The 17575-nt window shown below is 39.1% G+C and overlaps 1 protein-coding gene across 1 annotated transcript; it reads left to right on the forward strand.

Moving 5' to 3' along the window:
• The first annotated feature begins 4 nt into the window (after nt 1-4).
• LOC106059134 (26S proteasome non-ATPase regulatory subunit 9-like) lies at nt 5-12753 on the forward strand. The gene is made up of 6 exons (XM_056009425.1): nt 5-162; nt 2358-2460; nt 2717-2913; nt 3935-4036; nt 9902-9990; nt 11032-12753. Exons 1-6 carry the CDS (start codon nt 73-75, stop codon nt 11054-11056), a joined length of 606 nt encoding a protein of 201 aa, XP_055865400.1. The 5' UTR covers nt 5-72; the 3' UTR covers nt 11057-12753.
• The last annotated feature ends 4822 nt before the right edge of the window (nt 12754-17575 follow it).

The following is a 17575-nucleotide window of genomic DNA, read 5'->3' on the forward strand; positions in this document are numbered from 1 at the left end:
GACTCTATAGGGAAAAAAATTTTCACTACTTAATTAAACTTTTTAATTCAATGTTATGGTTTTAAAAGTAAAATGGCAGCCACCAGAAGGTACGAAGAACTCAGTCGTAAAAAAAATGAAATTGAAAGCAATATTAAAGAATTTATGGATCTTCTACAGTCTGTAAGTGCAACGAACAGCACTGGTTTTGTACACATCGTTCAAGACAATGTAGTTTGTCTATGTTTTAGAAATCCATAATTGGTATAGATCTAAATCTAACTCGACAACTTCACTTGCCGTGGCCGTGACTTGGTGAATTTCATTGTAAAATAAAAAAGTCACATTGTCACAATCATTGTGACTGTGTGTCTGACTCTTTACTTTATTGACTTTAGCAACAACTTTATGAGTTGTCTTAACTTTGTCTTAGTGCTTCTCAGGCATTTACTTCTGACACTGTCACACTCATTCATGATTCATACTGGGTCATAAAATATGTAAAAATGTATGATTCTATGATAAAGTCAATAAAGAGGTCTAATAATATAGCTAAATATCTTAAAATTAAATAAAAGGTCTTCAACTCCTGCTTTGAAAGATTGGATTTGGAATTTGCCTTGGAGGCTTCTGACTTTTAGTCTTGGAATTGTCAACTTCTCAATCTTCTGAAGAAAATATGGCAAGCTGAAGCTAATGAATCCTCTTTCAATTCAGACAAATTCTAGGCCCAGTCCTACAAAATATAAATTTTAACATGTTAGTTCTAGCAACCATTATTAAACAAGACATTAATTAAAAAGGGAAATTTACATAATAATTATATATATATATATATTATATCTGATAAAATTGTTGATCGCACAAGCGTTACACATTCTGGTGTCAAAATACACGTTTTGACCATCAGTGTTACACATTTGGACTTTTTTAGGTAGGCAGGTCTACTGATAGCTAGCTTTACATTAATTGTATATTATATGATATAACAATCTTTCTGGATTGTTTCAGACACTGATAAATTTAGTTAGTTCTCTCACTTTCCCATAATTCCGCAATGACCCTATGTAGACTAGTTAATATTCAAATCAAGGTTATCAAGAATAATCTCCTTTTTTACTGAAGCTCATGCAATGTAAATTTAATAATACTACTGGTCAGCTGTTATTGTGTGGTGTCAAGCGTGATATTAAATACAAACATGATAATCGTTAAAGTCAATGAAAGACTCATCTATGAAAACTTACCATAAAACTTTGTAAGTTTGGTCTAGGCCTGAGATGTCAATGTACTGTGGAAGTAAAATTGTGAAATGTTTTCTTGTTTTACTTGTTGCTAAAGTTACTTTCTAACATGATCACCCAATTGTAAAATATATTCATTTTGATTTGTGGTGACATTTAGTTAGATGGCCAGATATCAATCTTGGTTCGAACCATTTAATATGTTTTCTCAGGACTGGGTCTTACTTAGATATTATATATATATTATATAGTAATTTCACAAAGTCCAAGAAATTGTCTTGACTCTGTCCCTTGATTTGTATCAGCCACTTCGAAATGCACACAGAGTGCCAAATTTCTAAATTTCTGACAAGTCTATTGTAAGGTACCCTAGACCCAATAAATAGGGCTAAAATGGCAGACCAATAAATTGGGAACTCGGATTCAAAAGGTTAACATTGGGTGAAATTTTTATGTACCCTCACCAGGTGATACACCATGGGGTTCACACCACACGCACATGCCTAAGTACACTCTGATTTTAGACAATAACTGTATGTCTATCATAATCATAATATCAAACAATAGTGTCAATGGTAGAGATAGAAAAAGGGAATTACTTGATCAGACCTCCTCTCAAAATACAGGAACCTTGAAACTGACCCAATGTGCAGTTAAAACTGCTCCCCTTTTCAAATTGTGATTTAAACTGACTGAGGTTACATGCCAGCTTTACTCTGATCTATGAAAGAAACCCATTGCGAGAACTGGCGATATATTGAGAAAGAACATTAGGATATGAGGAATTCATGAAGATACTTTAGAGTATTTTTTAAAACTATTTTATTTTTCCTTTATGGAGAGTTGTATGAATAACTGACTGTGTAAGATAGGAACTCTGCATTATTATATAGATAATATAAAATAGCTGTGAGTAAAGATTTTTTTTTTATTGCTAAAAAGCAACCATGTCACAGTAATAATCCTTAACTTTAGACTATAAGTTTAGTTAACAACTATGCACACATGGTTACATTTCTAAGACTGTCTCTTTTTAAAACTGTTAATACAAACTTTGATTCAGTCTAAGTTAGGTTAAGGAAATAATTATGAAATAAAATGTGAAAAAAAAAAACAACTTTTTTCTTTCTACAGCAAAAAGGGGTTGGCTTGAATGAGCCTTTAGTTGATTCTGAAGGCTATCCTAGATCCGATATAGATGTGTACTCCTGTAGGCATGCCAGACACCAAATTTCCTGTGAGTAAACATGTTTACATTTAACCTTTCTAGAGTTATATTTCTTTGCTGTTCTATCTTATTTTGCCATTGGAAATAATTCAAACAGAAGATTAAAAAAACTGAAGTTTGTTTAAAGTTATTTTTGTTTTATTCAGTAAGGTCAACATTTTATTAAAGGCTAATTTTTTTGCAGGCCCAGTCCTAACAACCAATATTAAGACATGAACCACTCACTCTCCCTTCAATGTATAAATGTTAGTCTTCGTTTCCTCAGGTCTGCAGAATGACCACCTGATTGTAATGAAAGAGATAGAAGAGGAACTGGTCAGAATCCATCAAGCCGCTAGGGAATTGAAGTCTATGGAGTCCGACATGGACTCTGCCAACATCATGAGGGATGGCATGGAAGTTGACAGGATTCCATTCGCACTTGTGGACAGAGTAGACTCTGGCTCTCCAGCAGCTGAAGGTGTAAGTTGGTTTTAAAGTACATAATGTGAAGTGTGGCCAGGCTGTTTTCTTTCGTATTGAAGATGTATGTAAGTTTTGTTTAAGTTATATGGTGCAGGACATTGAAGATAAGATTTACTTTATTGCTAAAAAGAAAATGGAAGTTTGGTTTCACTACACTAGTCCAATTCATGATTACTACTAAAATATAACAATATAGACGCAAACACAAACCAAAAAGAATCCATAGTTGTTTTTTTTTGTTTTTTTTTTAAGGGTAAAGGTCACTAAGGGAGTCCTTTTACCTTTATTTTCCTGTACAGTTATAGCCTTCAATGGAATTTGATCTTAAAACTTTCATTTGGCTTCCACTAGGCCACCACATAATTTTGTTTAAAAGATATAGTTCATCTTTCATGGACTTGTAGGGGAGAAAGTGTATCTGAAAAGGTTTGGGTGCTGCCTTTAGGTGTTCACTGAACTCAACTCAGCTCAAGTTGTGATTTGAACTTGAGCTCCCTTGATATGTAGCCTAGTGGCTTATACTACTCGGCCACACATCTGCACATATCCAATTAAATTTACATTTTCTTTTTGATAAATTTTGTCCTTATCTTTGTTCTTATCTTAGTGAATAACACTGAAACCCCTAACTTATATTTGTGACCTCTTAAGTAGCTGCACAATTAAAAAATACAAATTCTGGAAATATTAATTAATCCTTTCTTAATTTTCTTTATTTAGTTTTGTATGTGTCACTAGAATTGTTCAATACTTGCTGAATTGATATTAAATACATTATTGAAAACTCCCGTTTTTATTTTCTTTATTTAAAAAAGTAAATCAGACAAAGTCTTCACCTATCAGTGATCAACTATTCAACCAAATGTATTGTTGTAACTGTTATAACAATCAAATAAAATGTACTGGTACTCTCCTCTGTAGATGTACGATAACCATTTTTTAGAACAGTAATCTTACTTTAATTTTAATTACACCTTTGATTGTAAAGTTCAAAAGACTCAAATTTTTTTTTTTAAAGGGTCTTATTGTTGGCGATCAATTGATTGAGTTTGGATCAGTTACTTCAGACAACTTTGTCAATCTTCAGACAATCGCTACAGTGTTACAGCATTCCAAAAATGTAAGCCATTAACATAGTGACTTGGTCTTGACCTGCTGGATGTTGGAATAATGAAATAGGAAGGAAGCATGAGGAAAAACTACTGAATTTAATTACTTATTATCATGTAGACATAATTGCATGAGGCTTGGTGGCTGAGGGGTAAAGCACTTGGCTTCCAAACCTGAGATGAACTCCTATTGAAAAATCAGAGCAGGAAGGACTAGTCCTCCCGTAGTGCTCTGGCAAGAAACTTAGCCGTCCGGCGTAGTGCCTCATAGCTACCATACAAGTCGAGTGACTGCACAGGCAAGTCCCCCTTTAGCTCGCGGAGCTGGGGACACTCGTACAAGACATGCGACACTGTTTCGACGCTCTCTCCACAGTGACGGCATCGGGAGTCAAAGTTAGTGCGGAACCGGGCAAAGTATGCCCCAATAGGACAGTGTTCCGTCCTGCACTGCGCAACTATTGACTGCTCTGACCTCCTCAGTCGCCACCATGGATCGTCGCGATCTGGGTGACGCATGCGCTGCCAGACACCACGTGCTCTGTCGGATTCCTCCCAGGACTTTAACCACTTCTCATGAATGAGTGCTCGGATTTGTGCCGTTGCTTGTAAGTACGTGCTTGGTGCTTCGAGGTATGTGGCTGCCATTGCACCCTCCCTTGCAAGGGCGTCTGCCGTTTCATTGCCCCTCACGCCGCAATGTGAGGGCGCCCACTGCATATAAACGACAGCTCCAATAGCTCGGCGGATGTTATCTGCGGCGCCGATTGCCTCTTCTATTACGGGCGACCCTCCCCCGCCGCCACCCATAACTAGGAGACTGGAGCGAGAGTCAGTGACCAACACCACCGTAGTGGCGCTAGTCTCGCGTTCGAGCATTCGGGCCCTAATGGCCTCGAACGCCCTAGTTATCCCTGTAAGTTCGGCATCCATGGAGCATGCAGCGTAGCCGCATGGACCAGAGAGCCTATCTGGTTCAGTCCGGTCGGGGTAGACAATAAGGGCCCCATACCCCGATCTATCGGGGTCCCTCATTACCGACCCATCGGTATAACAGAATATGGCATCTGATGGGTAGGATTTTATAGTTATGGATGCCAGATTTTGGAGAATGGCAGGTGTTAATCGCCTCTTGGTGGCTCCCTCTTGCCCTAACAGGGACAGGTTTATTTGTGGGGCCGGCAATCTCCTCCACGGAGGGCACGTACTGATTCTCCTAATAGGGATTCTATCAGTGGAGAGTCCAGCTGTATTTGACAAATTGGCCGCTATATGTAGGAATGATCGCATTTTAATGCGGTTCCTCTCTCTCCACTGTCGCACTAAAATTGAGGTGGGTAGCCTAGAGTCGCCCCTTTTATAGCGCTCGTAGGCCGTAAGTACTGCCCTCTCCCTCCTAAGATATAAGGGTGCCACGTTTGTAAAGATTTCAGCAGCGTTTGTTGGGCTTGTCCTAAAGGTGCCACAAATGAACCGTAGAGCCTGTGCTTGTACCCGGTCGAGTGATTCGAGGGCAGTTTTACTAGCGTATACTTGAACTGTATAGCTGTATTCGATTTGTGATCTGACTGCCCCTAGATACAATGTGCGTAGCATGTCAGCTTTGGCACCCCACTTTGTGCTGGCCAGCTTTCTTAATAACGCTAACTTCTCCGAGGCTTTTCGTTCAACTTCCTGGACGTGCTGGAGCATTGACAGTTTTCTATCCAGGGTCACCCCTAGATATTTTGGCGTATTTTCACGCTGGAGTCGCAGCCCACCGAGTTGAAGCTCGAATGGAGCCTTAAGGATGTCCATTCCTAGGCTGAACAGGGACCAGGTCGTTTTGGCAACGTTTATCTGAATCTGCCATTTGTCGCAATACGAGGAGATGGTATGGAGGTCTGCTTGAAGTGCCGCCTGAATTTGGTCGGCTTTCTTCCCGGTTGACCAGAGGACAATATCGTCAGCATATAGCAGTTTTTTGGACCGTAGTGAGCTGGGCAAATCATTAAGAAAGGCTATGAAAAGTGTACAGGACAGGGCGGAGCCCTGAGGCAGGCCATTAAGTTGTTGTTTTGGCTTGCTAAGGGAGTGCTGGTATTTTGTACGTGTGCTCCTCCCTGACAGAAAGGATTGTATCCAATTGTATATCTTGCCCCGCACACCCATAGCTCTTAGCTTAAGATAGAGGCCTTGCTTCCACACACAATCGTAGGCCTGTTTTAGGTCTATGAACACCGCGTATGTGCTCTCGGACCTCTGGAACCCGTCGGCCACCTCCTGTGCGAATGTCGTGACCTGATCGATCGGGCTCAAGCCTGCCCTAAAGCCGGCCTGTTCTGGCGCCAGGATACCGGCACTCTCAAAGCACCAAACTAGCCGCTCGTTAACCATTCGCTCAGCAACTTTGCCAAGGGTTGAGGTTAGTGAAATGGGTCTGTAGGACTCCACGTTAGTCGCGTCTTTTCCCTTCTTAAGGACTGGCACAATGACAGCACTCTTCCAGGCCCCGGGCAGTCTGGACTCTGCCCAGGTTCGATTCATAAACTCCAGGAGTTTATCTCTCGCAATGCCCCCAAGGTGTTTTACCATCTCGGGGGTAACCTTGTCTGGCCCCGGAGCTTTTCGATTTTTGCACTTGGCTATCGCTCTGTCCAGCTCAGCACGACAGAAGGGCGCGTTGCACGTTGCTTGGCTTTCCGGCTCATCTGGCTCCCTCTCGAGCCTCTTACGTTCTTTGTTGAGGGCTTTGGACGTGGCAGACTTCTTTTCGGGCTTGCTGATTTTAGCAAAATGTCGATTCAACAAGCCGGCCATTTTGGTTACCGTCGAGACCGGCCCTCCGGGTGACAATAGAGGGGCAGCCGTTCACGCTGTGTCTTTGGCCTCTAGGTTTCGCAGAAGACGCCAGGCTTTCGAGGTATCCCGAAGATCCATCCCGGCGCAGGCAGCGTTCCAATGGTCCGACCGGACGCGTCGGGCCAGTTCACTCGTGGCTCTGCAGAGCCAATTGTACTCCCGCCGGATTTCAGGGGTACCCTTCCGTTCAGCAAGCCTCCGGGCTCGCTTACGTCTCAGGACCAGCTTATTCAATTCCTGAGACCACACACGTTTCTGCCTTACGCCAGGATAAGTCCGCGGGACAAACCTCTTGGCCGCACCCAACATAGCTGCTGTTATTTCGCCGTATATGATGTCAACGTCCCTATCCTCCACTGCAATATTCATAAGGGCAGTTTTGACTGCTGCCTCGTAGGCTGGCCAGTTCGCCTTGGTGTAACTCCATCTACGCGGGGCTTTTGGGATTACACCACTGGCCTCTGAGAGGGCAATTGTGACTAATATGGGTCTATGGTCACTTCCAATGTCATCTAGGACTTGAAACTGAGTATGTGATTCTAGGTTAGCTGTGATTAGAGTAAGGTCTGGTCTAGATTGGCTGCCATTTCCGGTATGGTATAGAGTTGGGGGAGTATGTTTATTTTGCAGACAGAACAAATTAGAATTATTTAGCAGTTCATGAATTTTATGTCCCGATGAGTCGGTTGAATCATAGCCCCACTGCTGAGACTTAGCATTAAAGTCTCCTGCGATGACGTTGTGAGTGTTGATATTAGTACAGTCATATTCGAGACTAATTTCATGCTTGGGGGGGTTATACAGATTAGTTACCGTGAGTTTGCGCCCTAATTTATGTATCTCGAGGGTGATGGCGTCGGTACGCCCTTGCACTCGTGGACCGGGGACTTGTGTAGCAACCAGATTGTTGCGTACATACGTGATGAGCCCCCGGCAGTCTGTGCATTTGCACATAATGCAGTATAACCGGTTATACTGGCATTGCGTTTGCCAGTTAGTGTCTCTTGTAGTAAAGCCACGTCTATTGCCCTCTCGTGGAGGAGTTTTGAGAGCTCTAACACCTTTGGGATGACCCCGCAGATGTTAATTTGTAAGATCAGGAGGGACCTTGTGTTTATGGGCTTAGTCCCTGGAGTGGGTTGGATCCCACTAGTGTCAATTTGGGTTGTTTGGGGGCCGGAGGCTCCCGTCACTATTTCGCTTCCAGTCATATTTGCCTGCGGTGTATCTAGGTCCGCAGGAGGTTGTGGCAGACTTCCATCAACCTTATTCGAATCGGACCTCCGAAGGAGGTACGAATGCAGTGTTCGTTGAGAAGAGGACTTAGGTGGAGGAATTTTAGCTAACTTTTCACGACCTGACAAATTCCCCCTCATCGAGGTCGCGGGGCGACTAGTAGCTGACTTTTCGTGTCCAGGCCTGACGCCCACTACCCGGCGCACGGAGCCTGTTCGGGTCTGCTCGTGCCCGCTTTTTACTGTGTCTGTGTCAATCATGGTTGTATGGTTAAGGCCGTTGGCGGCCTTAGTTACTGCTCTAATGCAGCAGCGTGCATGGCCTATACTTATGTCGCCACTAAGGGCAAGGCAGAGACCTGCCCAAGCAATCACCGCCACAGATTGGCATATAAGTTTTCTGCAAGGCAGGAGTGGGGTGGCACGCGTTTCTCGATATTCCCAGTGTCAGAGTCGCCATTGGTCGCGGCGGATTCCTCCACTAGCGCGCCAGGGAACGGGCTAGTTAGAGCCTAGCTCGTGGACGCCGACCGGTCCGCCCGACGCAGCCCGCTAAGGCCGCGCCAGTCAGTCCAGTCTTTGCCCAAAGTGAGACCCGCGAATCAGCCGAGTCCCAGGAGAACCCGACCAACCCTCGAGTTGGTGTCCAGCGCTATCCGCTTTTCGGAGAACCCGTGGTCTCTTACTAACCGTTGCCCCGGGGCCCCACAGGGGGGGGCTGGACATAACCCCTTTGAGTTCCTTTTACACTTGCCGGCTGCTCATTCATCAGCGGCAAGCAACCAGTACCCTTGGCCACTCCCAGAGAGCGGAGTGTTCACGCGGCGACCACGATGAGGTGGTACTGGAACGCCGCGGGCTTCCAAACCAGGGGTTGCGGGTTCAAATCTTGGTGAAGACTTTTTTTTTTTTTTATTTCAGGATCTTTGGGTGCCTTTGAGTTCACCTAGCTCTAATGGGTGCCTGACAATAGTTGGGGAAAAGTAAAAGCGGTTGGTCGCTGGGCTGGCCACATGACACCCTTGTTAACCCTAGGCCACACAAAAAAATGACCTTTACATCATCTGCCCATAGACCACAAGGTCTGAAAAGGGAACTATTACTTTAGACATAATTGCAATTTTATTCACAGTCTTTTTTTTTTCTGTAAACTTTCAAAATAGCATCTATATGTCATATGGATACATCAGCTGCGTGGAGAGGGGGGAACTGATTTGTGGGCAACATCGTTCCAACCACAGCTAATGCCCAGGCATTCATGTCATTTCCATGAGATAATCCATAGTCCCTTCGTGACTGAAGGAGGCCATAGATAGAGATAGATAAAAAAAATTCTGTGCACTTTTAAGTACTGCTAAAATCTCATTTGGAGGCTGTTTTGCTCTTAGTCCAAAATCATTTTTATTTAGTTGGCAAGAGTGGCATATAGTGTCCTTGATATTGTTTAGAATTTAAATTTTATTATCAAAATCCCTAATAAGTAAAAAAAAAATGTTTTCATCAAGTTAGCATTATGGTTTTATGATTAATTTTTATTGTTAAAGAGTTTATTACCTAACAAGAGTGTTAACCAACTCTTGCTAAAGTAGTTATTTTATACAATTGAAGTTTTGATAATATTGATCATGAAGAATCCATGCATTTTTGGACTTAAGCAGGATAAAGTTAGAAGATGTTTGAACTCCGATTCTTGGAAGGCAAATATTTCTCATGACTAGTTATGCTCTGTTTGTGACCCTTTTCTCATTACAAGAGTCAGGCACTGAATATTAATTGAACAAAACATTTATCTGTTTACAGAAACCATTGCGTGCTGTTGTGCTACGCGGGGACAGAGCTGTTCATTTAAATGTGACGCCATCTGCTTGGAGTGGACCTGGTTTACTCGGGTGAGTAGATGTTGTGACGGTTGCATTTTTGCCTTGGCTCATCTGCCCATGCATCCATGGCAGTCAATCTACTCACTAAGTTACGACAAACAAGTAATGCCAGTGGGCTAATGCACAGTATTTAACAACTAGCAGTAATGTAACAAATGTTTAATGGTAAGATAGGAATGATAGCTTATACATTGCCATTAGAGAAAACAGTCAATATTACACATGATGTACTCATTAACTGACATGCATCATTTTATTACAAATAGATAATTAGCCTAACATAAAGATACACCTTGGTCGCAATGCCAGCGATACTATCCAGGATTATTCTGCCCACAACCATTTATGGCCTATATGCCCGAACAAAGCCAACAGTCTACACTCAGATCATCAAGCTTGATTACCATTGAGCCTGAGTCCCTAAACAAGACAAATATGAAATTCTGTACTCCCTGTCACACCAAACTATATTAGCAAACTGAAAGAGCAAAGATATCAAGATAAAATTAAAATAATTAAACTTAGCCAATATGGGGAACAACTAAAAAAAGGTTTTGACAGAGAACGTGCCATCGAAGCCAAAACGCATGACGCAATGACCTTTACAGAATGCGTCTTTGGAAACAGCGCACAAAATAATATTTCCTTTGTTCCTTTGCAAAGAAATAAAAACAAGACTGAATATAATGGGTTTAAAATGTTAGTTTTGTCAGGGAAGATAATTCTAGTTCTAAATGAAAGTACTATAAAATAACTCAATGTGTAGACAAAGTAAACATTTTAGAATATGTCAATGGTGGCATTGTCAATCCTTTTATACCACCATTTTGAGATTTTTTATCTGGAATGGATCTGGGTGTAAGTGGTAAATCTTCTGATACAGAGAAGTAAATGAATATATCAATTGGATGTTAATTTAACTATGTCTTTGTTTGTTAATCTTCCATTGTCTTACCAAATTTTTAACTTGATTTTGATTTTATATTTCTATATTTCTAATAAATTTTGTGTTTGTTGAAGAAATTCTAGAAGGATTATTTTTTGTTTCAGGTGTAACATTAAACCATTCAAGTAGCTCACAAAGAAGTTGTTGATGTGAAGGGTGAAAGTGTACTGAGTGAGTGGGGTGTGTGTGAAAGTGTTCTGATTGAGTGGGGTGTGTGTGAAAGTGGTCTGAGTGAGTGGGGCACGTGAACCTTTGTAGTAAGCCTGCTTCTTGTTGGGTATCTCTGGACAGTATGAAAGTGATACTGTATCAATACTGTATGATTGTCTTTTGCTGATTAAGAATGAAAAGTGTTTAAACACTGGAAAGGAATGTTCTAGTTATTGTGTCTGACAACTAAATAATTCAAAGGGGTAGAAAAAAAAAACATACTTTTTTTTTTGGTGCTAAAATTGACAGTTTATCTGGATACAGAACTTTTCTTTGATACAGAAATAAATATATTTCATTTTGTACATTTATTGTCACATTTGTTCCTCTAACAAATGATTTTTTTATGTTTTTTTAGACTAATAAAGTGCAACCAATGCTCCTAACTTCTTCACTTCTTTTAAAAAAACTTTTATAACAATAGCTTCTATTGTTGTCTGGAAACAACTTCAATCCCTTGAAGTAATCTTTTCAATATGGGTTGTTAAATCTTGTCTGCTGAATCAGCTAAGTCAGTGTTCTCCACAGGGAATGGCCCCTCATCAAAGATGTTAGTTATGATATTGTCTAATTTACACAAAAAAAAGTCTTTGGTGTTTCTGCCAATTGATTTCAAATGCATCTTGCACAATAACTGTGGCCACAGCTTAAAAGCTTTGGGGCAGCATTTGCATTTAACATGAAGTTGCTGTGACATTTTTTACAACTAAATTGTTTTCAAAAGCAAATTTAGTTCTAAAAACAAATTGTCATCATCAGCAGCACAGGTTGAACAAGCAATTATCCCATCATACTCTTTTTTTCTTTATGATGATATCATCTTTTAAAAGGACAGCTTTCCCCTTAATTCTTTGATGTTCTCTATCTTTGATTCTTTTCCTATTCTCTCTGAAACCTTTACTTGACAATGGCAACTGCAGGATTCCTCCTTCATTTGGCAATGGTGGCTGCATGATCCCTCCTTCATTTGTCAATGGCGACTGAATGCTTCCTCCTTCATTTGGCAATGGTGGTTGCATGGTCCCTCCTTCATTTTCTTTGATCATAACTGTACTTCTAAATAATAAAACCATATCTTAAGTGCTGGAGCTATTTGTTTTTTTAAATCAGATAACAAGAATGGTAGTCTTAATTTGGATTTATTATTCTTTTCAATCAACTCTGCCTCAAAGATTTTTGTGAATGTAATCATTACATCATATGTCAATATTTCAAATTTGTAATTATTTTTATACATCATTTATTATGAAGTACTTGTGTACTAATTGGGTTATTTTTAACATCCTGGTTTAGTATGAAGCTAAAAAAAAAGATTTTGGACTAATATTTTACTATACGAATTTGATATCAAACTTCATTGTGCCTAGATAAAGCCTTAAGAAGTTAATATTTGGAAGGAACATTTATGAATTAGAAGTGCTTGGATAACACACACATAAAAAAACAGTTTTGAAATTGTTGAGTAAATAAATGTCAAAAAAGTCTTGCTCCTTCTGAGTACACTAATGTCTAACTCATAGTGGTGAAGTATTTGTTCACATGTGTTAGATTTTGTATCACATTATACTGCTTGATGATCATGTAGACTGATAAATAAAGTTTATTCATTGGTACAATTGTTCTTTTGACTTGACTCTGTATTTATAGGTATTTATAATCCAGAGCTTTGCGCTTGTGTTTCATGTGACTGCTTTAAGCTAAGAAGCGCGTAGGTTTTATTAATCTGTGTTTCATTACTAAAGTTTAGTATTAAGTTCCCCAATAACAAAATCCAGAAAGAGTTGTACCAAAGATAAGGCCCAAAGGTTGACCTCTAACCCTAACCTGTAACTTGATCAACGTGTTTCTCCTTATTGCTGTACATTCATTTGAATGTCTTGATGATTCAACGTTTGTCGGAGGAGTGGTAAAGTGCTTGACTGGGATTTTTAATTTTGGGATCTTTCGGCGCCTCTGAGTCCACCCAGCTCTAATGGGTACCTGACATTAGTTGGGGAAAAGTAAAGGCGGTTGGTAGTTGTGTTGGCCAAATGGCACCCACGTTATCTGTAGGCCACAAAAAACAGATGACCTATAGACCACAAGGTCTGAAGTCGGAATTTATATTATTAAAACAAAGCTGGCAGGTCTGATAGATTGAGACCTAATGACATCAGTTAATTCATTCTGTAACTGCCATTAAAGTTAGGATATAAGTAATTACATAAAGCAATCATTTATGAAGATATTCTCCTTCATTATCAAAGATGAGGCCAGATGAGCAAAATATAATTTCCTATGGATACTAAGATGGTGATGTATATTTTTTTAACAATGGTAATGTAATTAATAATATTTTTAAAAAATTCTGATTAAAAACTGTTTATTCAAAACCAGCTCTGTGTAAGTCGACAGACTAGTTCTAAACATGCTTGAAAACACACCATACAATAGACAAAAGTTTTGTGTGATAAATAACACACCTGTTACATAAGAGCATTCTGAATCACTGAGATGGCAGCAGACAGAGATCAAACCCAGGACCATCAATATCCCCAAGGCCTGGCACATCCAAGAACTAGCAGTTTAATGCAATAGTGGAACATGATTAGGGGCATGCTGGGCAAGTCATAAAGCAGTTTGATTACAAACCGAGGGTTACATTATAGTTTGTTTATCAGTGAAGACTGGGATTTTAAATTAATGGATTTTTAGGGGTCCCTGAGTCCACCTCACTCTAATGGGTACCTAACATTTGTTGGGGAAAGTAAAGGCAGTTTTGTCATTGTGCAGGCCACATGACACCCTTGTTAACCATAGGCCATAGAAACAGATGACTTTTACATCATCTACCCTATAGGAAGTAAAGGGGTTGTTTGTTTTTTTCTTAAATGATTTAAACATCTTTAACTATCTGATTACAATTATCAACTATTAGTGGCTTTTTCATTTTTTTTTTAATTGCTCATTTAAATTATCTTTTAAAACAATGGTAATGTAATTAATAATATTTTTTTAAAATTCTGATTAAAAACTGTTTATTCAAAACCATGTCTGTGTAAGCCAACAGACTTGTTCTAAACATGCTTGTATAGGTACACACCATACAATCCACAAAAGTTTTTTGTGTGATCAATAAAACACCTGTTACATAAATAATAACATAATAGCATTTTGAATTTCACCGAAATGTCATGAGATAGTAAGTTATAAGATAGTATTATTTTAATATTCCTGGTGACAATCTGTTCCATGAACTCACCCAATTCATCTACACATTGGAGTTACAATTAATGTAATGGTAAGAAAGAAAAAAAGTCAAATGTGAGGGAGACTACCTGAGAAAAATATAATGATTTTTTAAACTGAGGTGTGTTCCAGTACGAGTGCCCTCCTCCTTGCACGGAACTAAATGAATTATATGAATAATTATCATCCATAAGCTTTAAAAGAAAAAAGTTATCAATCCCAAGACTTAGACTATATAAAGAATTAGACAATGAAAACAATGTTTTGTCCAAATCTATCAGTATCAATGTTCAAAGCCCAGGTCACAAATAGTGACTATTTACTATGTTAACAATGTAACTTTGATCTGACACAGATTTGACAAACATCTCAAAAGGTCAATGAGAAACTTAAAACAACATAGGGAGAGAATGTTCCAAATTTACTGTACACCACTTTCCAATGTCCCAATGCAAAACATTTCAAAGCTTAGACTTCTGATTAGTTGATTGCTAAAATATTTTTCTCTCATGGCCACAAAATGTCTCAAGAAACTTGAGAACCATGATAGGTTAAGAGTCAGTGTCTCTATACTAAATGTCTCTAGAAACTTGAGAACCATGATAGGTTAGAGTCAGTGTCTCTATACTAAATGTCTCTAGAATGTTCACTGCTCATTGGGCAAGTTGAGCTACTGCCAGACTTAACACCAGACGATCTACGAGTAGAAGACTTCAAGGAGGGAAGTGGTCCGAGACCAATTATTATAGTAGGCCTGGTTGCAGACCATGTAACCTAAGGGTCACACCTGGTTGATTTATTCAAGATATTACCTTTTCCCTGGTGTCCAATACAAAAAAAATTAAAGTGTTCTCAGAGTAAGAAATGAAGACCCTAATATGCCAAGAACTGTTTTGGTTAGCCACCATTCAGAGGAACATGGAACAGTGTTTACAACATTTCTTTTAAATGAAATACATTGAAAATTCTGTGAAACTTGACAACACATTTTAGTAACAGAGACAAGAGTGATGTATACATATTACAAATAGGCAGCACTGGGGACCAAATTCTTTAAAGAAAGATAATGCTGAATTACATATAGTGACAAAATGGAAGTCCTGACCAGTGTACATAGTTATATCAGTGACTAGGGGGAAAAAAATCTTTTCCATTAGGCAATAGTCAGCTTCCATTTAATATTTCAATGATATATGTTCATGAAAAATATAAACAATTTGTGTTACATGTCAAGAAAATGAAGAATGAGATGATGGCTCATGGTATGTGAAAATAATTGTTATGTTGCTTCTTCAGATGGTGTTTCTTTTTTCATGCAATCCTCACTAGTGTAGGCCTACTTGTTACTAAATGTGAAATGTATTCAAAAACTGTTTTGTTTTTTTGTCTTATAGAAATTGCTTTAAATGTTTTACATTGTAGATATTTTCAAAGAGCAAAACCAGGCAAATTGTTTTTCCCTACTGATTTGTTTTCAGAAGCTAAGGCCAAGCCTACTATGACATTGAAAACAATCACCTGATTACTTTGTTTACTCTAGTGCTGAATTAGTTCTATGACAACATGCTGACCTACATCCAGTATCATTTCATGGGCCATTCATACACATGTAAAATGAAGTTCTAATGTAATAAAAGGGACCGAAGTGTTTTTAGTTTAAGGCATATTGAGGTAATAGTATCATAATATAATAAATAATTCAAGCCACATTATCTTCATTATTGAAACTAAACTACTCAGATTTGACCCTATTCAATAACGTTTCAAGACAAGTTACCCTTCTCTCCCATCCCTAAGAATTTCATAAAATGACAACATTATTCTACTAATGTACTTCATTTTGAAGTTTGACTTTATCCCAGTAATTATGTTAATGACAACGTGCCCATTTCATCTCATGCCTATAATGTTTATAAATTCAGGGATGCAATTAAAAAATCTGCAGGTAAATATAACATGTGCCTCAACAAGTGAACACCAGCATGCCATTAATCTGATTACATCATTATGAGCTGCAATAAATGAGCAAAAAGGGAATATTGTGTCCATAATTCATGCTCTCATACGCAAAATATTTCTTTTGTATGCCATATTTCAAATTAGTATTAGGAAGGCTGCTTCATCAGAATAAGCTCAATGGTCTGGAAAAACAAATAAACTCAGCACAAAAACTAAGATGCAGATCTACAATGCATGTGTCTTGTGTACCCTACAACACTACATACAGTACTGAAACATAGACAACAAATGCAAAGCAAGAAGTAAATTTAACTTCTTCCACTTGCACTGTCTTCGCAGTATCTTGAAAATGACAAGGAAAAACAGAATAAGCAACACAAGGTACTTCATTGCTCAGGTCACAGGTCTCTTCAGTATAATATACATAACCCTCAGGCAATGCCGCCTGCATTGGATTGGTCATGTCTGCCTTCCATTACATAGATGTAATCAAACGGGAAATCAAAACAGTGAACATAAATGTTGACTACTGAGAAGACATAGCCCTAGACTGCAAAATGTGGAGAGAGACATTTACAAAGAAAGTTATGGACAGCAAAAAAGGAATGACCTCAGCTCAGAAGAAAAGATAGCCAAACCAGAAATGTCTGGTTCCTCTACTAGCAAACCAAATGCCACTGTCACCTTCATTGTATGTGGATGGGAGTGTCTCTCCAGGGCTCTACACTCACATGAAATAGTGCTCTATGAGATGAGCCATAGTCATATCTGAACTAAAGGAGCCAAAAGACTATTAGCATTGTAATACTAGTTTGATTCATTTTTGACTATTGAAAACAACTTTTTTTTTTTAATAAATGTTGCTAAGTAGACTAAACTAAAATTATGTTTACATAGATTACACACGTAGGCTGCATCATAACACTTGATGGACATGACATAGGATGCTGAATAGGAAAGACTATGGCATTTTTGGACAACCAAGCCATTGGACTCAAGAAAAAAAAACCTACACATGTGGGAGATATGGAAGTCATCTGTAAAAGTTGAGAGGAATGTGGCTTGGCAGAGATAGCTAGACAGATAAAAGTCACAGAGATTACACCAACATCAGAGAAATACTTTGCCAAATAGGCAGTTGCCCACTTGAGTAGTGACGAATTATTTATTGGGTTTGGGGGACATGCCCTTGGACAAGATGAATTACATTCCCCGATTGAGACCAAAAGGATCTCTATGGAGACAGCTTGC

The sequence above is a fragment of the Biomphalaria glabrata genome, chromosome 14 (assembly GCF_947242115.1).
Source record: "Biomphalaria glabrata chromosome 14, xgBioGlab47.1, whole genome shotgun sequence".
Taxonomy (NCBI): Eukaryota; Metazoa; Mollusca; class Gastropoda; family Planorbidae; genus Biomphalaria; species Biomphalaria glabrata.

Excerpts from the sequence above, each read along its gene's own strand:
- LOC106059134 (XM_056009425.1), top strand. The coding sequence starts at position 73 with ATGGCAGCCACCAGAAGGTACGAAGAACTCAGTCGTAAAAAAAATGAA. Across the intron at positions 163-2,357 it reads TTATGGATCTTCTACAGTCT|CAAAAAGGGGTTGGCTTGAA; the intron begins GTAAGTGCAACG and ends TTCTTTCTACAG. Across the intron at positions 2,461-2,716 it reads TGCCAGACACCAAATTTCCT|GTCTGCAGAATGACCACCTG; the intron begins GTGAGTAAACAT and ends TCGTTTCCTCAG.